This window comes from Thermobia domestica, chromosome 15 (assembly GCF_964235325.1).
Source record: "Thermobia domestica chromosome 15, izTheDome1.hap1.1, whole genome shotgun sequence".
Classification (NCBI taxonomy): Eukaryota; Metazoa; Arthropoda; class Insecta; order Zygentoma; family Lepismatidae; genus Thermobia; species Thermobia domestica.
In genome coordinates this window covers 841,851-866,810 of record NC_137468.1, presented here as the reverse complement: position 1 = coordinate 866,810, position 24,960 = coordinate 841,851, and the positions used below count along the sequence as shown (strand labels likewise).

Below are 24,960 nucleotides of genomic sequence, written 5' to 3'. Positions count from 1 at the left end.
ATAGGGTATAAATGAGAAAATGGAAATTACTAAAAAGCGTTGACAGCTAATGGGTACAGAAAGACAATACACAATGTACATGCTCAATCCGAAGATTACGCGAAGCCACAGCCTTTTACACAATAAAATATTTCAAAGGCTAAGGAAACAAAACTACATAGGGCCTCGGAGGCCCTGCTTATGCATCCAAGGGTTAATGGTACGATTTCACACGTCCAGTCCTATTTCATTTGTTTGTTTGTGTCGTGAAAGAGAATAATTCTCAACATTATACCATCCTTCCTTGCTAATTTGCTGGCCAATACAGATGCCTTTCTTGCACGAAGTCTTAAGTTCGATACCCTTTGAGAGATTATCAAATCAGTGCAGTAGAGCAGGCGTATCTTTAAACTGTGTGCATTGTTCGTTAATGCTAACAGTGGATGGAAATGTCATCAGATGCCATGTTTTAATGAAATTGTCACCCGGCGCAAAGGAGTGCAAAATGTTCTTTCTCTACCGTTTCGTTTTTGTAGTTACCAGTGGTGAGCACAAAAGCCGAAACCGGTTTTTCAAAACAATAAGCTGTTTTTAGAAACCGGTTCGATTTCATATTAAAAACATATTCGGTTAAAACCTGTTCGGTTCTTTATCAAACCAGCTTCGGTTTTAAACCCGGTTCATTTTTTTTAATAAAAATAAAAATGTCTTGCCTCTTAGTTAATTTCTTTGAAAGAATACCCTTTTCGGCGAAAATCCAAACCGGTTTTTAAAGAAAACCGAAATGTCAATTTTTCGGTTTTCTAGAGACCAGTTTCTAGTTTTTACACAAAGCTGATTTTGTTCATCCCTCGCATTTACGTTCTATAGTATCAAAATACCTTTGTTGTCTGCACTTTTACCGTTTTTTTTTTTTTTTTTTTTTTTTAAAGAAAAGATTAATCCTTCTACAAGAAATTGAGTCATCAAAGAAATATGATATTCGAGGCTCCTAATCCTGGTTCGTGTTAAATGCTCAAAGGTAATATGAAAAAGGCTAAACAAATAAAAATCTGGTTATTTTGAGAAACTTAAGACTTCTTCCTCAGTGGCATCTGTAACAACGTAACAATGAATATAACAAAGTCGGATGCCAAATTATACCAGTTTGACGAGAGTCTATTTTTGCTAATTATGTCATCGTAGTGTAAATCAATTAATGGATCAACGAAATCATTTGTTATAATTATCCTAGTGAACGCCTTATTACAACCAAACATTTAAACATGTTTTAGAAATCCATAATAACATATTTTTAAAATATATTTTATGAAACATTATTAGTGTATCAACTCTTCGTTAGGCGTATATCATTATCTATTACCTTCTGTAATGTTAAGGGAACAAATGGTAACCAATTTATACCCTTTCCGCTCACGCTATATTTCCGACTACGCAAATAAAGCAATCATCAGAACTAAGAGGGACCGAAAAAAAATCAACATTTGGAATAATTCTATTTTATAAATTATTATTTAACGTTTTACGTTTTGCTTGGTTTGGTGCATTTCATTATTACTCTAAAATAAAGAAACCTTTTTATATTGAAACGACTTCTTATTCCACACTCAACACCGGTCGGAGAGCGAACTCCTCCGTGGCTAAGCGGTTAGCGTACGCGCCTTTGGCTTTTCGATTCCCAGCGGGAGCTCATGTGGTTCGGATTCCACGTTAATTAGTAGGTCCACGTCTCATATAGCCTCGCTGCTGAACGGGACGTAAAACTCAAAATCAATCAATCAATCAACCGGTCGGAGAGCGTTTCGTGATGTCATCTACTAAGCTGCTGACCGCAAAGGTACATTTATACACAAAAAGAAAAATGTAGTGCAGAACAGTCCCTGGTTGAAGTAAAACTGTCAAAAATATAGTTAACATGGACAGCTTATCATGAGGTGGATGTAATGGTGGATGAACGGAGTCCGGCTATAAATTGGTTAGAGCCGCAAAATGCTTCCGATTTTAGTAGAAGGATAATGGAACAGTGAAACCCATTCTTGGGACATAGAATTAAGTAAAAAGAAAAAAAAAGTTTCTAGTGTTTTTGCTCTGATACTCGACAGAAGGACGGACGGGTATAACTGTTGTCCTCTTTACCGATCTAGTGGCTAGTGTGGTACCAGAAGTCATGGTTTCGATTCCCGGCGGGAGTGCTTTGAAAACATTGCGATGGTTCGGATTCCACTTTAAACTGTCGCTCCATGTTTCATATAGCCTCGGTGCTGAACGGATGCTAAACTTGAATCCAACAACAACAACGCAATTATTCTATGAGACTTCCCGCACTTATGTACAACCAGTGACGTACGCAGAATTTCATCAAGTAAGTGTTCAAGCACGCAATGTCATATTCTTTCAAGACAAGCATTTTTTTTTTTTTTTTTGTAAACATCTCTTATATACTATTTTTCTTCTATTCCCACAATATCATGCCAAGACGGGATGAAATCCCAAAACTTTCTTTACGTACGCCATTGTGTAAAACCTAATTTGGAAGTCCAATGACTGAGTGAGCTTTTCTTGTTCTATTCGTCTCCGACAATTGTTGACTCGCAGAATGCCAGAGTCAAATAGGAATTGAAATGAGCAGAAATCAATCCAAACCCACAGCATTATTCCAATCGAAAGATTGTCTTTGTAATCAGTCTGGGAAAGACTGGATGCCCCCACCTCCCAATGAATAAGATGAACTCACACCGTCAGACACAACATAGTCTACATCGTGGGAACATCTTTAAAGCTGCTGATGCGAGATCGTTCTCCATGTGGTTGCCAGGTCACCGGCTCCTCTCTATGTAAAGGTGTCTACGCTATAGGAGATCACAAATGACACGGATTTTCTCACACGGAGCAACTTTGAAAAATTCAACGTTTCTTATATTGCCTTAGCTTTAGGGTGAAAGAATTCGATATGATTTAGCAACAGTAAAACACATCCTTCGTCCATTTGCTTTTTAATACAGCGAAACTTTTCTGAGAGGAGACCCGTCATTCCCCTTCGCTTTGTAACCTCTTTATAGCGGTCAGGAACTGCACTCAGTTCATACATTATTTAGTATGAAAAATGCCCTGAAAATAAATATGTGACACTGTAACTAGGAAGTCCTATCTCAACAAAATGTCTTTGTGTTAAGCCAGTAGCCATCAGAAAGAGAGCAGTTTCAGTAGAAACTTGAAATTATTCTTTTTGCCTGTCCTCAACGAATTACTCTCTGGTGGGAATTTTACAGAACGTTCAGTCAGCATGCAAATGGATATTTTACAATGGGGTGACATGTATTTGAAAATGAAATTACCATACCTGCAATAGGTCCATATAAACACATTCCTCAGCGGTTCTTTATAGCGAGATTTTCCACCTGATCCAGCCAATAATTCATACATTGAATACACAATTTCAGTGTTACTCTATACTTCCATTTATAAGCAACTAGCATCAATTGCCTGCTTCGCTGGAATGAAATAAGAAAAAAAAACTAATATGTTCTGTTAGTCGGTCACTTTTTATTATTTCCAATGCGCTCTCTGATATCGGTCATTTTCGATCATTTTTATACATCTCCCCGTCTCCCCTCCTCAAGTTGCGGGGCTGAATTTGGGATTTAAACGGGATCAGAAGTGGATTCCCCGAGAAATATGGATTCGACACTAATATCGGTCATTTTCATATATCTTCCCCTGCCGTCAAAATCGAATGATAAAAACCATCCCAAGTCTGAACCTAATCTATGTTGAAAGTTTGATTGAGATCGGTCGGCTGATTCAAGAGTTATAAAGGCACAAGCACAGTCATTTTTATTTTTATTTTTATTTTTATTTTTATTTTTATAGATAGACGATCTGAAATGCCTTTCCTCGCAATGGAAGAGTAGATTTATGAAGAGTATTTGAATATCCCCCCCCCTCCTTTGGATACGCATTTCAACAGAAGTGTAATGATAAAAATCCACAAAATAATTTACTTTAGCATGAATGTTTGATCTCCTATCCACTTATGTTACAGCCTTTAATCAAAAAATTCAGCTTTAGTTAGTACTACTTGTGTTCCAAAATTCATATCAAACGTGTCAGCCATTTTCTGGTGATACGATAACAAGCAACAGACAACGTCGATTTTGAACACGTTATTTTCACCTCTCCTCAGCCCCATGCCGATGGGGGTTAAACTTGGAGTTAAACGGCATCAGATATGTCACTATTCATGCCAACGACTCTGAAATGTATTCATGCAAGATTAGTATCGGTCGCTATCGATAATTTTTAATGTCACCCGTTTGTACCTCCCTAGGAGTGCTACACATGTCTTAGCCTCTTTTGGATTGTAAGTCAAATATGTACCAAGTTTGATTGAAATTACTACAAGGGTCCAGAGTTATGGTACATATGAAGGTCCGTAAGAGACCTCGTTTCTCTGATAAATGATTCCGAATTTTCATCCCTTTAAAAAAATGTGAAAGTTGGGGATTTTTGGCAATTTTGAATTATGATACCTCTAGTGGGCATTATTATTATTATTATTATTATTATTATTATTATTATTATTATTATTATTATTATTATTATTATTATTATTATTATTATTTTGCAGAATATGGTATACGTACATCTATATAAGATAAAACTATAATAAAAGCTTGAATTTTGATATTTCACTGTTAATAAAGTTATGGATTTTCAAAAATTGCACAGAAAACTCGTGTTTGCCCTACACTCAACTGTTTCTGAACTAATTGCTAAGGTTAATCTGTTAACATATTATTATTATTATTTCTTTTTTTTTTCTGATGAGTGATGTATTTCGTTCTATTTCAAGATTCCTGTTATATAACAGAAATAGCAATTAAAATATCTATTGTACAAGTCAAGGTCTTTATTTTTAATTTGGCAAATTTACGTTAATTGTTCAATTTTTTACAATTCATAATTTTCTTGATAGTAAAATACCAAACTTGAATATTTACTATAGTTTTCTAGTGTATATGTTCTGTAAAAAAAAATTACATTTTTATCCCATGTCTCACCAGACATATACTTCAAACTTTGAAAAGACAAAATTTTATTTTTTTTAAAAAAATCACACAAATTGTAGGGAGCACGTATCTGTGTTCTCAGGGCCAGATTTAGGGAGATGCACCGTTGCACGTGTACCTCCCCCCTTCGTTATGAATATATTCTGTCTAAAGTGAGAAGCTAGTAGTGAAAATAGCAACACTTTCATAAGAATTCTGTAAGATGTACGTATTCATCATATTCTAAGTGTCCATAATTAAAGAAATTCCTGATGTAAAGCAACTGAAAATTATATAGACTCAAAGTGGCCGTGGCTCAGTTGATAAAGCGCTGGGTTTTTCTTCAGAAAGTCGTGGGTTTGATTTCCGAGACCAGACACTCAGCATTTCCAGGACAATTTCTCATTCACACAACATATGCCTAAAGGCATTAAAAATTTCAAATGTAGTTATTGGCGCTCTCCCTGTCAGAAAATTCTGGACCCGGCCCTGAGTGTTGATACTCAAACTATAGTAAGTAGAGTACCATATGCAATTATAATAATAATAATAATAAAAAACTGAAGTTTAATATTTTACTTATTAAAGTCCCTGATTTTCCGGTATAAATGGCAACCCTACATTAGCATGAAAAAGAAAAACTTAATTTTTAAGATGTGGATTTTAGGATTTTAAATTACGCAGTTAGCGTGGTAAGAACTCAAAAATATTGAAAAACCAGTTTTAGAGAATAAAAGTCTCTTTCAGTGATTTTTAGATGACTAGACAATAGTGCTGTATATTTAGCAAATAATAATAGCGGTAAGGGTAAAGAAAGGACCATAATAAAAATGAAATAAAACTGCCGCTCAAATGGATTCGAAGAATGCATTTAATGACAATAGACAGAGAACAAAAACATACGAGGAACCAAGAAATATTTTGTCACACACTGTTAACAACTCAACTCAACTCAACCACGTGACTTAGCATTCAGAAAAAAAAAATGGAAGCTGCTGTCTAACCAGAACTCAAATCATCTTCAACTTGATTTCAGCATCTTAGCCTTCGTCTGCCAACGTCGTCTCAATCATATTGCATTTTTGATTGATCGTGTCGAAAATAACAAAAAATAACCTGTTCCAAATTAAGATCATTCTACTTCACTATGTGAAATCATGTTTGTAGTATGCAATTTTGTGAATATCATATATCAGTTTTAAAAAATCCCTTTTTTCTGTCTGAAAAACAAAAAAAAAATCTTCCTTTTTAAAAAGATCTGAATAAACTGACAACCCTTCAATAAAGTATCGAGGCAGAACTAAAATTTACAACTACAGCAGTTTTTGGATTCTTAGTTTACTGTTTACGGTCCTTTCGTCCCATATACCGGTAATCTTCACAACTAAAATATATTAACCCCTCAGATCAGCGATTGCTTTTGACCCGTGACTATCTCTCGTAACAACCCGAATGGAATAATAAGAATCGGTAAACAAGCCAAGTGGCAACGTTAGTCGAGCCGTGTGATTGACGCACATTTTCTAACCAACTCAGTTGTTGCTGTGACCTCTCATTTATTGTATTTGTAAAAGGTTGGATGAAGTACGAGAAATTTTTGCCTGACCAACAACGTTGAGCAAACGCATTTTTCAACTTAATTCTTGCAATTCCCAATCATATCGACAATTAACCTACGTAAGTACTGGAGAAATGAGGTTGTTTTACGCTGGCGTTATCAGCAAAATGCGAGGGTGGGTTTCTTCAACCTCCGTAAAGCTATCAAAGAGCACGTGAGATGGCGAAACGCGGATCAACGAAATGTGTTCATTACAGGTCGCACTTCATCTGTACCAAGAGACAATCTCTGCCGTGCAATCGATCAAGTCCAGTCGAAGCGCCCAGCAAGTGAAACTACGTCTCCTGTTATACAGTATGTTGCTGCTGAGTTCCCTGGAATTCCAACGTCAGACAATTGAGGAACCATTTTATGAGTTACATGTCACGCTTTCATCAAGGATAGTGTACCACTCTTGCCTACTCTTAAGTATTTGTTTAAACTTCCTGTAGCACACATCAATCAGTCACTTATAAAGTCAACAGCTTAATCATTAAACATTCGACGATCAATGGCGGCTGTTTATACCCTTCCGCAGAAATCGAATAACATCAGTTATTACCTTGGCGGGTGTTTCGATTGCATTCAACGCAGTTTCGGTGAACAGATTTGACTGATTAATTTGTGTTTCGCCATCTCATGTGGTTGTTCTCTGTTGACTCAACGGAAGTTGAAAGGCAAAAACACAATCGTAATGGCACGTGACGAGCATTGTGCTGTCCAAAAGTTTGAGTTGTGGAGGAGTGGTTTTTATTCCGAAAAACAATTTCGTTTATTACGTCAAATTAGATATGGGTCAAATGTAGCCTGATCTTAGCGTTTCGAAGATTTTAAAAAGGAATCACAACATTTCGAAAGTGACAGCACAATCAATTAACAAACTATATCTATATAAATGTATGTAATGATACTTCACAGTTATCTCCTCCTACACTGCTCCACCGATTTTGATGATTTTTGGTGCATGAGTGGACCCTTGCCTACTTATATTTTTAGCACTTTCCAGGAAGGGGTGAGGGGTAGGGCAAAAATAATCAAAAGCGACAAATCTTAATGTCCAATCTATAGTTTTGGGGCTGCTGAGATGAATAGTGACAATCCATATATTATTTAAAGTCCAAATTCATCCCCGCTGCGTATCCTAGTGGGAGAAAGGGTTCAAATGCTTTCCATAAAAAACCTATTCTCCGCATCTTCTTCCAACATTGTAAATAGTTGTTTGGTGGCGCATTTGTTGAATGAAGGTACGAGCTCCTTGGTCGGAGAGCAACTGGTTTGGACCAGACAGTGACACTTTCTTATTCATTAAGCAAGTAGTCACACTAGCGTTCTATAGGAAGCCATTCTCGTCACGTCCGTCTGTAGCACCTGCGTCTCCATTCACTCGTATGACGTAAAAAGATTTTCATTGAAGAAACTTGTCCACTAACGTTTTGAAATCCTCTGCACAGGTGTTTCAAGGGGAAGTTTATGTGACAAACTTTGCGTAGGTCGCACGTACTTAACACTTCCAGACTCTTGGACATCACGAATTATGGAGTTGATCTCTGTCTGAGACAAGAGTTCTTCGGGGACATCGTCACGCTTTCAATTGCCGCCTTCTTTCTTACGCTTTATTTATACCGGTACCAGCTATCAATGGACATTCCTACTCTACACAAACAATATCCTATAAACAATTTTTCTCTTCAGTGCGGCCGTTCGCTTCAAGTTAAATTTATTGGGTAATGATCCGAATCTTGTGTATCAGTGGCTATCATATTTATGATATTACTTAAAAGGTGTCAGTGACCAATATGTATGATATCTTGCTGTGAATGAATTAGGCTTGATCTCAACAATATATCTTCCTATAATTAACTTAAAAAATCATGAATACCGTTGATGATATGTGCAATCATTTCGACATTTTGTTGGATGCAGTCTGTAGTTGAAAACATATTTCTTCTTTCACAACGTTCCTATGTGATTTCCTTTCCAACATTCTACTGTAGTGTGATTTATGGAACGGATTATCAGTAATCCATGAAGTAGTGTTCTATTGAAAAAGATAGAAAGCAACGAGGTTTCTTTTTTGCCTTCGAGCGGCGATAGAAGAGAACGAAGTATGGCTATCACAAAAGAATCAAATTTGAGATTTCAACGGAATCACACGTTTCATGTTCTCTACATGCCGAAAAAGTGATTTTTGAATATCTGTGTGTCCTAGGGTTGTCATCTTTGCAAAACAAAATATGGGGACGCTTCCTATACAACTAATAGAGACGGAGGGGAAATGTGCTAACAGTCCCTTCTACGTAAGAATGAGGGTTGCCATACCTCTCGTTTTGACTAGTATAATCCCGGTTTGAAAGCTCTGTCTTAGTGTTCCATTCACTGGCGGATCCAGAAGGGGCATTTGGGGAGAGGGACCACCAGAGGGATGGACGATTGATGGAGGCACGTAAAACAAATTTTACGTCTGAAGGATATTAAAGTACATATTGTACCATGTAAATATCGGCAGGGGGACATTATTTCGTATACTCTAGATAGCACAAGATTAACAGTGTTGTCAACCCCACCTAAAGTTGTATATTTTCAAACGCCACTATTACATATTTCAGGTTATTAAATATTTCGAATCTACATTAAGAAGAAAACACACAATACCGCACTTGCCATGTAGTGTTGCAAACTAAGGACACTACAATATCACTAACACCCACATTTTGGTGGCCTCTACAGCAGCAATAATGCAAATGAGATAGAGGTAGCAACGCGCATTCAAAGTTCTTTAACGTCTAATTCTATAACCATGATATGATGGATATCCAATGAATAGGAACAAAGTTACAAGCGATTGAAAATTTGACCTTTTCTTTTTCAACAGCCTTTATTTGGAAAAAACTGCTTAGATAAATACCTCGTCCAACTGAATAAATGATTTCAATACATATGGAAATCACAATGGCGTTTGCAATGATTTGATATCTCAAATTATTCTGGAGTTATGATAAAAACTTGTAACAATTGTGCAACACTGCTTAATTTCCAGAACTTATTACAGTTACATCTGCCAAATAATATTGTTGTAATGTTATAAAAGCAAAGTAAATCTAAAATTGTCTTAGAAAGTTTCCATAAATACACCATTTTAAGCAATGTATCAAATTTTACTTTTTTATATCTCACAATGGTTTGAGATATTAAATTGCATTATGATCTATGTCTATTGAAAAATCACATGCGTAATTCGATGGGATACTTACCTAATATTTTTTTCGAAATAAAGTTTTTTGAAGAAAGTTAATTTTTCAGTTGCTTATAATTTTGTTTCTACTTCTTCGAAATGCGTCATATGATGATCGTAGTATTCGCAATTATAATACTTTGAATATGCATTACCTTGTCCGTCTCACTTGCATTATTACTGTTGTAGAACTCCCCAAAATTTTGTTATTTTTCGATGTTTGTGATACTGTAGCGTCCTGAGTTTGCAATATTGCATAACTAGTGTAGTATTGTGTTTTCCTTTTATATGTAGATTTGAAGTGTGTAATAACCTGACGTAGTGCCGTTTGAAAGAATACAACGTAACACTGGGTTGGCAACACTGTTAACTTTGTTGTATCACAGAGTACGTAAACAATGTCCCCTGCCGATATTTTCAAGGTACAAAATTTCACCGTGTTTTGTTCGTAAGTATAAAAGTTACAAGGGCGTATCAAGATACATGATCAACCGTGTTACTTTGGCGCCTGATGCCCAGGTCAGAAGAAAATGTTTCCGATATTGTATGCTGGATGAAGATCTTCCAACTTTTTCCAGAACCATCTTTCTTCAGCATTTATCCACTTTAGTTTGCAATGTCTATTGATTTGGTCACAGCACCTTGTCAACATTGCAGTATTCTTAAAAAAAAAAAAGGTCCCGGGTTCGATTCCCGGTGGGGGCACTCGGTCGAAAAAGTGTGAAACGCTTTTTCAGGCCAGCCACCCTGAATGAGGTTTTCCTGGGTTTTCCTCATTCACACCAGGCAAATGCCGGGGTGGTACCTAACTTATAGGTCCCAGGCCGCTTCCTTCCTTCCCCAATCCTTTCTTCCTTCCCTTTCCCCGGACTGTGTGCTCGCCGAGGGACGTCATCCCTCAAAACGTGAAGGGCTAAATGGCCTTAGATGCCGAAAGCCCAGAAATCTAAATCCTAACCTAACCTTTAAAAAAATATATTTAAAAAATGGTGACGCGTAGTTAACTTGTAGGAAAGAAGACATGCTGAGTTCTCGTGAGAAAAATACGAACACGAACAAACAAACATGGACTTCACTTTAAATAAACAATAATAATAACTCTCTTATTGAGTTTGTTAATTTGAGTTGAGTTGATTTTAGTTTAGCGTCCCTTTCAGCAGCGAGGCTATATGAGACGTGGACCTACTGATTAACGTGGAATCCGAACCACATGAGCTCCCACCGGGAATCGAACCCGGATCTCCCACGCCAAAGGCGCGTACGCTAACCGCTTAGCCACGAAGGAGCTCAGTTTGTTAATTTGTGACATGAGATCAGCAACACAAATTTTGCGTTTCGCGACTACTTGTCCTCCGAAACTTTTTTCACAGAATCACAGTTACATTTTTTTTTAAAGAAATAAAAAAAAAAAGCACGTTAGGTTGCAACCGCAAATTTTGCGCGGACTAATACATGTAATGAGGCCTGTGATCAACAGTGTGTATGTTTCCTTCTATTTGTTACTTTTATTTAAACTTGTCCACCTTCTCAAAAGTATTATTATAACTATACATGATATATTTAGACTTAGATGTGCATGTACTTATTTAATTGAGGAAAAGGTTTTGATGTATGTCTTTATGTTATTTGTAGGGCCAGAGCGCATCGTATTGAATCTGTGCAAAAGCAAATCCTGACGTACCTTGGTCTCGTGGATAAAACTCCGACAGTGAACGCATCTCTTCCTGAAGGACAACGAGAGGTAATCGAAGACATCTTGCGTCTCACCAAAGTGCCTCAAGTGATGCCCGTCGAGTCCTACACAGAGAAAGTGCAGAGCTTCTTTCCATCTTGTAAGTACCGCTCATTATACACTATGTGTCAACACGTCCTATTTATAAAAGACCAACAAGTCAGTGCGTCACCCTAATAGATGTCGCCAATAGATGTCACTAATGTGCAAGAAATTTGCATATTTAAAACTGCAAATTGGCTGCACGTCACGATTTAATTGCAACTTAAAAGCTCATTGTTTCAATTTCAGTAATACTCAATAGCGTAAAATCACATTTAGATTTGAGCATTAATTCTGAATTTGAGTATTTCTACCGTAATATATTGTGAGAATTTAATTTTAGAACTTAAATAATTTGTTTCAAATTAATTATTTTAAAATGGATTAATTAATTAATTCAAATGCAGAAAATCAACATATTTTGTTGTTTATTATTAAGACAAGGGCCGGAACCATATTTACATTTTATTATTAATATTTGAGTAACCGCAAATTACTTGGTGGGCAAAGAAAATAATAAAATAAATATAAATATAAAAAATATAGCTGGCCGAAGTCTAGGATGTAACTAGTTTATAGATAAGGAAAAAGTGTTCGAGAAAGGAAAATACACACCGCAGAAACGTATATTCCAGAACCTAACAGAATAGAAATAGAAATCGCTATAAAGAAATTAAGGAAACACAAATCCCCTAGGTAGACGAAATTCCGGCTGAGTTAATTTTAGCTGGAGGCGAAAAATTGTGGAACAAGATACACAAACTCATTCTCCTTATCTGGAACAAGGAAGAATTGCCACAAGAGTGGAAAGAAGACATTGTTCCAATTCACATGAAAGGCGACAAAATTGACTATAATAATTATCTTTCTCTTCTGTCAACATCCTGTAAAATCCTTTCAAACATTCTCTTAGCAAGACTGACCCCACACACAGATGAAATTATTGGAGATTTTCAGTGCGGATTTAGACGAAATCGATCAATTATCGATCAAATATCTACCATTTTACAAATATTTGAAAAGAAGTGGGAATACAATACCCCGGTACATCAATTAGTTATTGATTTTTAAAAAGGCTTACGAATCGGTTAGGAGAGAAGCATTGTACAACATTCTTACAGAATTTGGAATACCGGAAAAGCTAATTAGATTAATTAAGATGTGTTTAAATGAATCCCAAAGTAAAGTCCGGATAGGAAAATTTTTGTCCACGAGCTTTCATGTAGAAAATGGCCTGAAACAAGGAGATGCATTGTCGCCATTATTATTCAACTTTGTTCTGGAATACGCTATAAGGAAAATCAAAGATAGCAAGCATGGCCTAGAGTTGAATGGTATTCACCAGGTTATATCGTATGCTGATGACGTAAATTTAATAAGGGACGATAGGAGAACAATAGAAAGAAATCCAGAGGTCTTATTAAACGCTTGCAGGGACATGGGTTTAGAAGTAAATACAGAGAAAACTAAATACATGGAAGTTCGTTGGGATCGTAATATGGCAAATTATGGATGTGTTAAAATATCGAATAATACTTTTGCTAAAGTGGATACTTTCAAATCAATATTAACGGGCGAAAATCATATTCACGAAGAAATTAAATGTAGACTAAAAGCAGGGAATTCGTGTTACTATTCGGTTCAAAATCTCTTGTCGTCGCGAATTCTGTCGAGGAATTTGAAGTTAAAACATATAAAACGATAATCATGCTGCTGTTCTGTATGGCTGCGAAACATGGTCACTTACTCTGAGGGAAGAACATAGACTGAAAGTATTTGAGAACAAGATCCTGAGACGAATATTCGGACCCAAGAGGAACGGGAATGGGGAATGGCGGAAACTTCATAACGAGGAACTACATAATTTATGCGGTTTACCAAACATTGTTAGGGTCATCAAGTCTAGGAGGCTTCGGTGGGGATGTCGTGTAGCCAGAATGGAAGAAAGTAGGAACACTTTTAAATTTTTAACTGGAAGACCAATCGGAAAACGACCATTAGGAAGATCTAAGCACAGATGAGAGGATAATATTAAGATGGATCTCGCAGAAATAGGGATACAAAGTAAAAACCGGATCCAGTTGACTAAGAATAGAAGTCAGTGGAGAGCTTTTGTGAACGCGGCATTGAACCTCTGGGCTAGTGCATAGTGCATAGGCTATGCACTTAGTACATGGATTCAATTAAAGGAAATTTAAATTCTAATATCCACGTATTTTCAACTAGATACAACGTTGTTAGGTCATAAAATTCTTTACAGAACATCGCTGAAAGTCCATCAGAATTTAACAACATATCCCTGAAAAATAACAGATAAGTCCTCTTATATTTTTTCGAACTATCTGAAATGTCATCGCGATTGTAATCTAATACCTTGACGAATTTAAACTACGGATTCGACATTAATCTCAGTCATTTGGGACGTTTTATTTTTCACCTTTTCTGATCCCCATACCGTTGGAGATGAACTTGGACCTTAACGCTATTGATAATGTAATTATTAATCTCAGCGACATCGAGAACTATGGATTCGACACTAATATTGATCATTTCCAATTATTTTTACATGCCAACGCCTTTTCACCACCCTAGGTAATAACGGATTTAGGGCTAAACGACTTCGCAATTGTCACTCTTTACCCAAGCGATCCGCTAATCATAGTGTCCAATTCATAATTTTAAAGTTTTTATCTGCTCCTCCTATTTGCCCTAAGACAGGTAAGGGGGTCTTGACGTCACTGGAGACTAACTTGAGCTTAACCCTTTCACAGAGGAAGTCGACTTTTGTCGACAGAAACAAAATTTCCTTAACATGCGAATGTCGACTATAGTCGACGTGTTAAAATTTGTTTGTCCGTATCTTGGCTTTGTCGAGAGTAGTCGCAAAGTTGTACCGTTCATTTTTTTGTGTTCTATTGTTTTCGATAAACAATAGAAATCACACAGAAAACCTTTGGCGACTACAATCGACAAAACCAAGATACAGACAAATTTTAACACGTCGACTATAATCGACATTCGCAGGTTAGGGAATTTTTTTTCCGTCGCCTTCCACAGTGAAAGGGTTAAATGACATTAAGACTGCCACCAATTAACTTAGCGCCCCTCAAAACTAAGGATTCGATATTAATATCGGTCGTTTTCGATTATTTTTGTCTCCCTATAGAAGTCTATATCTACTGTAAAACTTATGCATTTACTGTATGGTGCATATAATTACTGCGTGAGTTGTGAGTAATTTAAATTTGTGTGTAACCTTCCTTTATAGAACACCTTTTATTTACGAACAATATTTATTTCCCATCGATGTCCGTTATGTAGAAGTTTCACTGTACTATCATCCATCCCCTTCAGCCTCTAAACATTTTCTGTTCGTTATAAATTATTAAACTAGGCAGAACTACTAAGCTGCTGGCTATGTGTATGAATATTCAAGTTAGACTTAAAGAGGAATTAGTCAAAACATATTCAATGAACCATTCTGCTATTCTCGTGGAAAAAATAAGGAACTTTTTCAAAACCTTTTGAATATATACGTATATCCGAGTTTAAAAATTAAGCTTTGTACAACAGAGGATTATCTCTGCTGAGGATTCGTGCTGTTTCTCCTTGACAATATACTTCCCAAATACTGTTCACCGTCCAATGTGTTGCAGTCCTATCAGGCGCTGTGACGCACTATCGAGCTTGAGTTGATGACGCCGATCATGGCCATAAGAACAACGACTGCAACCAGCTCTATGTTTTATTTGTATAGAACAGACCAGATCTAAATGTGTCAGGTTAAGCTTAAAATATATTGGTTGATAACTGAAGCTTGTTGAAAGATGACAGTAGTTTAGTAAAGCGTCCTGTGAATAAGGAGAGAGACGATACATAGGTACTTCCTCCGTTGGAGATTTTTCACAAACTTCAAACAATGTATTTATTCTCATAGCCCTCTCCATTGGCCAAGTGACTAGTGCATGTTCCATTAGTGCATATAGTACGGAATTCGATTCCCGGTGAGAGAGCGCAAAAATTTAATTTCACAATAATTCACTTTCGTCAATTCTCCGTCCCCTTTAGCCTAAAGAGAATAAACCTGGGAAATTAAACCATGAAAATTCATTTTTCTTCCCCATGATTGTCTTCTTTTCTGCGCTTAGTTTGATTTTGTTTTTTAAAGTCAATCATAAGGATGATTTATCTTTATTAAACTTGGCACAGTGGTAGACCTTGAAAAGGTTAGTAACCATACGCATTATGATGGTGTGCAGGCCTTTGGTTCCCGAGTTGAGGGTTTGGAGTTCGTAAATCTTTCGCAACACTTTTCACTATTTGCTAGTTAGAACAAAAAATGTGAATTAGAGAAAGTGTATTAACTTGCTGTCTCACTAGGATCGAACTCGGGACTTCGAGCATCAAAAAACAGTCGCTAGCCTCTAGACTAGGGGTTGGCAAAATAAAGTGTAGGGAAAGGTATGTAGTTGTGCTGGTAATTGTAATTGAAATATTGCTGAAAAAATACAGTATATTATGTAAAAGAAAATTATGCTCCCCGGAAAGGAAACTTGCTGGCAACATTTTTGTATTTTATTCTCATTTATTTTTACATACATTTACCTGAGTGAAATTTGTACGTCGTGATAAAAAAACGTGATTCGAATGTGCATGTCCAAAGTCAACTACAGGTTGAAACTGAAGACGGTAGCGTTTGGGCGATGATCAGAAACAATCTCAATCAGCTCACAGTCGTGAGACTAGAGTGTGAGTATAGAGAAAATGGCTCTTCAATGAAATAACATCGACCCCCAAACAAAGTTCCAGAATAAAGCAGAGAAAGAAATAGTTTCTCGTGAATTTCTCTGTTTTACATCAATTTCTTCCAGTATTCCGTTTCTTTCGATGTCTTTGGCAACACTGCTTTCATGATGAAGGCAGATGCTGTTTAGTTCATGCGTTTCGCATCGTTTGTTGGTGTGAAACAGTAACGTTTATCCTAGAAGCTCAGCGACTTCACTAACTATTTTTTCCCACAGTGCGTGTCTGGTCCTTCGCACGAAACTTTTTTTTTTTTTTTTAATCGTACTTTTTGTGCTGATGTGCGTAGGCCGGACATTGATTGCGAACAAATGTCTCAAAGTCTTCATGTTAAACAATTAACACGCACAGCTGTGGAAGTAGTTGTTGGACATCTATCGCCATGAAAGACGTCTCCAAACAGCTGTCGTGTTGCAAGGATCCTTCACATGGAATGCAATGAAAAAGTACGAAACACCGGATGCTCTTGTTATCTTCTGGGAAGTGTCTCGCTTCTTCGACTCATCACATTCGCCTTCAGGTAGAGTCCACAATACAACTTGACTATTGACTCCAATCTTCAGCAAAAGAAAATGGAGATAGATATTGCTGAATTATTGAATGAAATTGTTTCTTTCCTCGATCAACTAACGATTAAATGCTAAAGAGGCATTTGAGAAGAAGAAACGTCTGTTATATTGGTGCTTGAATAAACAGTTAAGAAATGGACTTATAAAATATTTCATGTAAAATATCATGCTTTATGGGACAGAAACTTGGACATTACACAAAGCCATGAGAAAAGATTAGACGCTTTCGAGATGAGGTATGGAGAAGAATGGACAGAATTAAGTGGGTTGAACAGAAAACAATTCAGGGAGTGCTAGAAATAATAGGGAAGTGAAAGACAATTTTAGATGTAATTCGAAAGAGGTGGAGAAATTGGCTAGGACATTGGTTAAAAAGGAACTATATCATGAGGGACGTGCTTGAAGGTATGATGACAGGAAAGAGAGCGAGAGAGTAAAATAGCCAGAGTCGATAACAGAAAATTTGAACGCGAAGACCTGCAGTCAGTTGAAAACCGTGGTACATGAAAGCTTTTGAGTTGCAGCAAGTGACCTGTCAGGAACAACAAAATACCATTGGCCAGGATTACGAAAAACCCTATTTTCTGGATATGTCATCTTCTTTTTATTGTTGGAAAATGGCTTTTTAAAATATAATAATATGTCCATGTTTATTAAAGAAAAACAATTAGAACAAGCTCCTTTATTACCAGTAATCTCCTGAATCAGCTGGACAGAATCATTATTAGTTTTTTTTTTTATGGTAGAATTTTTGTTAAAGGAGGTTTTTATTTTTTGTGGTTGCTCCTAGCTGAATGCAGGAAAAGGTGGACGTCTGTTTTACGGAATCTTCTTTTTTGTATTCAGATAGAAGGAATTATAAAAAAAACAGTTTTCATAAAAAGAAACACACATAAACACATAATAATAATAATAATAATAATAATAATAATAATAATAATAATAATAATAATAATAATAATAATAATAATAATAATAATAATAATAATAATAATAATATGGGAGAAACGGGAAAAGTTATAAAGAGGTTCAGATGATCCTTCTTTCCAAAAATTTTCAATATGTAATGAATCAACCCTTTTTTTTTAAAAAAAAAAAAAAAAAAGAATAAATGCTGACGAAGGTTACAGCAATAACCGACGTTATACCCTGATATAAGAAAGATTGTAAGAGATACAGAGGTGAGTTTCAACCATGTTATGTCCTCTTGCTAGCTGCATGAAATTTGGTAACCCTGTCTATGATGATAATATAATTGACAAACTAAACATTAGTGTCAAACAATAGTGTTAGAGGGAATAAGTGCACTTTAACTTCCAACAACAATAATGAATAAAAGAACTGAATTCACTAATATATTTAATGCTTGAGAAGCCAATACTTTTCTAAAGAGTATTCGAAAATCTTTTGCAATTAGAAGAAATAAAGATTAATTTTGACTTCAATACTTTGACTTCAATACTTCAATACTTTGGTGATTCGATGCATGTGTCACTGGAGAATTGCAACATTAGCTTCTAATGAACAAAGAACTGAAAAAAAGTATTTAAGACTTTCATGATTAAATATGATTAGAGAGGTAAAAACGTCTTTTATGGGTTTTTTACTCATATAAACTTTTTACCCCCTTGAAAAAATTAAAAAACTTGAAAACAATAATAATTTCTTGGGAACCCTGTTCAAATACTTCATGTCACTTCTAAACAGTTTTTTAACATCCACACAAATGCAGTAGAGACTGACAGAACGACCAGACCATTTGTTACTACGAAGGAAGGCAAATTGGCCAGCTATTTTCAAGCAGAATTTCATCATTACTCTGAGAGTTGAACTATACCCAGACTTTAACAAGAACCCAGACTTTAGTATTCCGTGAAGAAATCCAGGGCGTACGGGAAATGGATGACGATGGGGCCATAGGGAACTATGTCTCTACTGACAAATAGACCTCTGGTTAAAACAAGGGAACGGACTTTGTAGCCTTATGTATCTATGCGCCATGACTATATTTCACTGTTATCAAGCCATGGTCCTTCCTCAGAGCAAAAGAAAAAAGAAAAAGAAAGAAAAAAGAAAATTTGAATACCTCAGAGAAGGTTGAATACCTCAGATTACTCACCTAGTAATGTTCTTCGTTAAAAATTGACGAGGACATTACTAGATGAACAATTTCAGGCATTACAATGTATTGTATACACTCGATAAGTAATTATATAATTGTTGAAATTTGAAGTGAATAGATAAAACAGTTTAACTACAAGAAAAACAGCATAATTCGTACAGAACTGCTTCAACACATGTATTGACTCCTCTTGTTGACAATTAAATTGTAGAAGTTAACATGTCAATAATACCATTAACTGTTTGTTACTCCTTCTTTTCGTTGATAAAGTTGTACAAGAATTGCACAGCCACACACACACACACCAAGGGCGTCATTTCAGACTTTGGTTGAGGGGGCAAAAGCATCACCGATATAAGAGTTCCACATTTTGTAGCAGTATCTTAGTAGACAATCCATTAAAGTATATGTATCCCTCAAACTCTTAGGGGGGGGGCAATTGCCCCCTCCTGCCCCCCCTGGCACACACACAAATAAAAGTTTGTGCAGTGGACCCCAAGATATGGATTGGATGTATTTTGTTAGACAGAATTCAAATTTCGAAACGCCAGGACGATTGACTGAGTCAATTTTGTTTTATGGAGGAAAAACGTGTGTTCTCCCTTCCTATTCAAAATTGCTAAAGGTTTTCACCCATTAAAAAAAAAAAAAAATCGTTTCGTCTTGGGGTTTCGAAATTTGGATTGTGTGTAACAAAGTACATCGAATCCATACGCTGTGGTTCTGTACACAGAACTTCTATTTTGTGTGTGTGTGTGTGTGTTATTAGATGTCCCATCTTTTGTTTAGTTGCCCTAAATCCAAATTTATTTAGATTAGTTTTCCTAATATACTTGGTTTTATTAATTTGTATTTGGAAATCATTGTCGTTTCTTTTTTTTTCTTTCTTTTTTTTAATCACCCCTTTACTGCTATCTGGATTTTTATTCTTTTTGAAGTTTGTTAGTCTCCGAAGTCATTTCTGCTTTGGCAAAGAAAATAAAATATTTCAGTTCTAATTGATAAAAGTGATTCCTTGAAACATTTGACTCTCAATAACTTGTCAGAACACCCAGTTTCATTTGGTCGCACTCTCTTATACTTTCTCTATTACAATTCGAAAACCGTACAAAAAATGTATAATTCATGTGTTCGATTTGTTTTTAATCTAAAAAGAAAGGAACACATTTTACCCAAGATGAACACTAATAATATTGTAACGGCGACAAGAATGAATGGCGCTTGTTGAGAAAATCAATAAGGTGTTAGAATAGTTGATGGACAATATCAAAACAGAGAAATCTTACGTGAAGACAAAGAAGTTAACTGAACACCATGGAGCATTGAAGATTCTCAGTTGCACCAAGTGTCCTGCCAATGAGGCAGAATATCCGTGATGATGATGATATATTTGCTTATATATGTATCCTGTTACTCTTTCATTGTTAATATGATTATCATATATCTTCTTTATTGTATTTACTCTTTGTTATGTCTTAATGACAAGGATTAGGTTCTAGAACACAGTCTTAACTGAATCTCACCCTGTTCAATAAAGCCATTTTAATTCTTCAGCTTTAATTTTTGTATTTATTCAGTTATGGTTCGGCCATACGTACTAACTTAAAAAATGACAAATTTAAAATATTAACCAAAATAACGTAAGGAAAAATAAAATCCATCCATACATAATATTAGTCCGGCACAGAATTGTTCCGTGTACGATACACGGAACCAAACTTGTTACTTTTGCGCTATACAAGGAAGTATTTCAGCTCCAGTTTGGTGATTTTCCCTTTACTTATGTAGCAAATTTCGCTTTCGTACGAGATGACCTTGGTTTGCGTAGCTGTTTACAAAGTGGAGCTGGGCTCCAGAATTAGCAACGGTAGATTTGCCAGACAATCTGGCAGCTCCCAGCCAGGAATAGGCAGTGTTTTCCCTTCGCCTTTGGATGGCTGCCAATGGTTTAGAACAGGTGACTTCTCATCAAATGGATGATTAACCACACGTCACTTACGCTGAGATTTCTCTCCCTCTCAACCAATTACATTTGTTTATCTACTTGAAATATTGGCGCACTAGTAAAAATGGTACACAGTCCATGACTTCCGACAATTACAGATGACCTGCTGGTTTATTTAGTCTGTGAAGAGATGATTCTATTTTCCCACTTACATTTACTATTATAAAGGAAATTAATAATATCGGAAAAAATATATATAGAAAGAACAAAATGAAAAACAAACAAATCAAAGAAAGAGTCTCAGAACTCCTTCAACAGAAGAAAATTAAAAATTGCGAATATAGCAAATCTGATAACAAAAATCTTGTAAAAATTACTCTTATAAACTAATGTTTGTTGTTCTGATTTTGAGCATATAGACAACTAAAACTAAAATCTATCTTTAAAATACAGTAAACCCACGATATAATGGACTAATAGGCGAAGGTGTTCCTAAAATCAGAAGTTTGTTAAGTTGCAAATTGTGTTATATTCAAAACGGATTATTACACTTTTTTCTGTATGATGTAAATGTAAAACATTAAATATATGTATCATATTCGCAGCAAAAGTCTTCTTATTTCATACTAGAAGGGTAAAAAGCAAGCCTCATGCTTCAGTTGCTTTCTCGTTGAATGTTGTTTCAATAATCAAAGATCTAAACTGCCTAAAATATTCTTATGAAGCTAACATATCAGATCTGAAGATTTCTTTACGTATGAGATGATGTTTCCTATCCTCGTTTTTCTCTTAAGTACATTTACTACGTTAGTCAAACTATATCCGTTAAATCCCCAGTCCGTTGATTACGTGGTCTGTCAAATCTTGGGCTTACTGTATGTTATTAACAGAAATTAAAGCTTAACTTCCAGTACGACTACAGAAGAATTTAGTTCGTTTAATAAGAGTTTGTTTTCCAACGAAGACATAGCATTACTTTAGGTTAGGTTACGAAAGCATAGCCGGTGTTTTTGAGGTAAAAGCAGAACCTGTCGCTATTAGGTAATATTCTTCGTTTCCACTAAAGCCAAATCGATTGTTTTTTCAGGCGATATCCCGCGGAACACTGATGAAGAGATGTGGAACAATGCGGACGTCCTGCATTTGCTTTTCAACATCAGTTATCCATCGCCAGGAAACGGCGGGAGCGTCAACATTGTGAATGCTAAGCTTCGGCTCTACCGGATACGTCAAGTAAGTATTCCTTCGGAATTGCTTTGAAAACATCTTCACTGCCTCCATCAGGATAGCTTATCGAACAAGGTTTCTACATTTGTTACCTAAAAACGTGTAAATGAAGCATGTAAGCTTGTTGAAATAGCACGTATATCCGAGATATTTGATCTTACGGGTTATATTGCTAGGTTAAAGCTATGATTAACAAAAAATTGGTTACTTACCAATATATCCTAAAGTAGGAAAACTAAATATTCTCCAAACGTATCGGAACAACAAGCTAGTTTCGCCTTCAGTAGCAAGGTAGCAAGGATAAACTTTCTCTTTTTCTTCGACTGTGCTCTCCTCGTTCTTTTTAGATCCATTTTTTACGTTACATTCATTTGGTGGTATGTATTCCTGTTCCCATAACATATTTCTCTTATCTGTTTCTATTGATGTTACCTTACCATTGAAGATGGAACTAGCTTGTTCCGATACGTTTGGAAAATATTTAGTTTTCCTACTTTACAATATATTGGTAAGTAACCATTTTTTTGTTAATTTGAATCATCCTCTCATGCGCCTACATAATTTTAAAGCTATGATGTTCATAGTACATAAATGGCGGCAAAAAAGCCCATAAATTGTCTAAATGTAAGGTTCACATTTAGAGTATTGGCACTTTTAGTAATAATAATATAATATTAATTTTGAACTTACTTTCCCACCGGTAAAATTAAAATTTACTTATATGTTTCAGCGACTTCTTGTCTTCTTCCTCGGTACGTATCTATTAATGAATTACATGTTAATTCCTGGATCCACATTACTGATAACTTTCCTACCCTAGAGAAACCCGCATTGTACTTCTTTGGCAGTAAATACAATCTTGAATTTGCTTTCAAAGAACTCACTTGAAGGGTTAATGACAGCAGTGTCAATTCAGATTCCGCTTGGGAAGAGGCGGGATTCTCTACACAAACATAATAATTTAATCTCCTCAAATAATACCGCTTACCGCTCAAATAATACCGCTAACGTACTGTTGATGACTACGCACCGAAGATGATGACTAGACGTCGTTGAAACGTGTAAGAAAAAATCGAAATGTGTAAGTTTTTTCATTCTACTTATATGCCATGTAGGCTTAAGAAGACGGTAATTATGAAAATGAATGAAATGGTAGAATGAAGGAAGTTGGAGGAAACGAGAGAATCCCGAGAAAACCAACGCACACGGTGTTCGGTCACTATAAAGCCCAGTTGGTGTGACCTGGAAACGAACGTAGGACTCCACGCACCAAAAGACGAGCCAATTGTTTTGAAAGACGATTTGGAAAGTTCAAGCACCAATAAAGATACAATAAAACTATTTAAAATTAACTTCTGGATGGGACTTTGTCTTATTGTATAAAACATATTGTATCCAAAATAAGTAAGACGATGAAGCAGATAATTAATTCAAAACTTAGCGATCAAGCCGACAAGTAAGTATTTGAAAGATTCTGTGGTTATTTTGAAGTTTCCGACTGGATTGTTGGTGGCTTAGCAACAACAATTTTAGACCAATCAAATAAATGAGAATAGAAAAATTCCCAGAGAGATTCGTATGTCAAATATGCGATAGAGCATCAGTAAGAGCGAACAGAAGGTGGAGTGCAGTCTTCATCGAAAATAAGGATCCCAATCTAAATTACATTTATTGTTACGCACATCAGAGAAACTTATGTCACGACTTGAAGAATAAAGTTTCCTTGCTGTGTGAAACAATAATTGTAATTTAGATTGGGATTCTTATTTTTGATGAAGACTGCACCCCACTATATATATTCAGGATTAACAAGATACGGTATATATATATATATATATATATATATATATATATATATCAAATCTCCGTAAAGAGCAGATTATTTCACTAAATGTGTTAGATATTGTTCAACAGACATCCGACTTCGTACAGTTAAGTCTGTTTTTGAGCAAAAAGATCATTTGTTTAAATATTTTGAGTAACATAAAAGATACCGAACCAAGTGACAAAAAATATTGTATTGAAGTAACAGGATTTGTACAAACATTGCAAGATCCTCAGTTTATTTATTGGCTGGGTTTGTCACAATATCATGTTGCATGTTTGTATCCTCTTTGATTCTATTCAAAAGAAGGACATCACTGCTATTAATATCCGGGGATCCGCCAATTATTTTAGTAGTGCTGTTCGCAAATTGTATGAAAATAACTTTCCTTAAATGAGTCTTTGATGAAAAGACATTGAACATGAGAATAGTAACAGCAATAGATTGGCAACTGTAGAACTTTAGTGATACGATTAGCATATGTGTGATTAGAGTATTAAAAGTAGCTTTGATTATAGTGTTAATGACAGGTTTCAGTTTTCAGGTGATTTGTGTGCCTCATAGATCAAAGCTATTTTTCGTTTACAAGGGCAAGTTTCTGACAACTTGGGAAATGTTCACGAGAATTAATGGTGCAAAATTGCAACCTGAATTAGAATTATTGTACAGTCGCAAAATTATATCTAGTGCAACGCCCATTTTAGAATTTTTTTCGTGATTACAGGGGTGCCCACAAGGAAGAGGGGGCTATGACGCAAATTGCGTCATTGAAATATTTGGGGGGTGTTAAAAATCTATATAAATATGCTTGAGGGGGTGTAAAAATTAATCGAAAAGAT

General features: G+C 35.8%; 1 protein-coding gene across 2 annotated transcripts in view; it reads left to right on the top strand.

Annotated features, from left to right (window-relative positions):
* LOC145672026 (uncharacterized) overlaps window positions 1–24,960 on the top strand; it is a 60,912-nt gene that overhangs the window by 27,722 nt on the left and 8,230 nt on the right. For both annotated transcript variants that reach the window (XM_081741218.1, XM_081741217.1), the window contains 2 exons: window positions 11,489–11,688; window positions 22,157–22,302. In XM_081741218.1, the coding sequence (XP_081597344.1) occupies window positions 11,489–11,688; window positions 22,157–22,302 (346 nt within the window). The remainder of the gene's footprint in view (window positions 1–11,488; window positions 11,689–22,156; window positions 22,303–24,960) is intronic.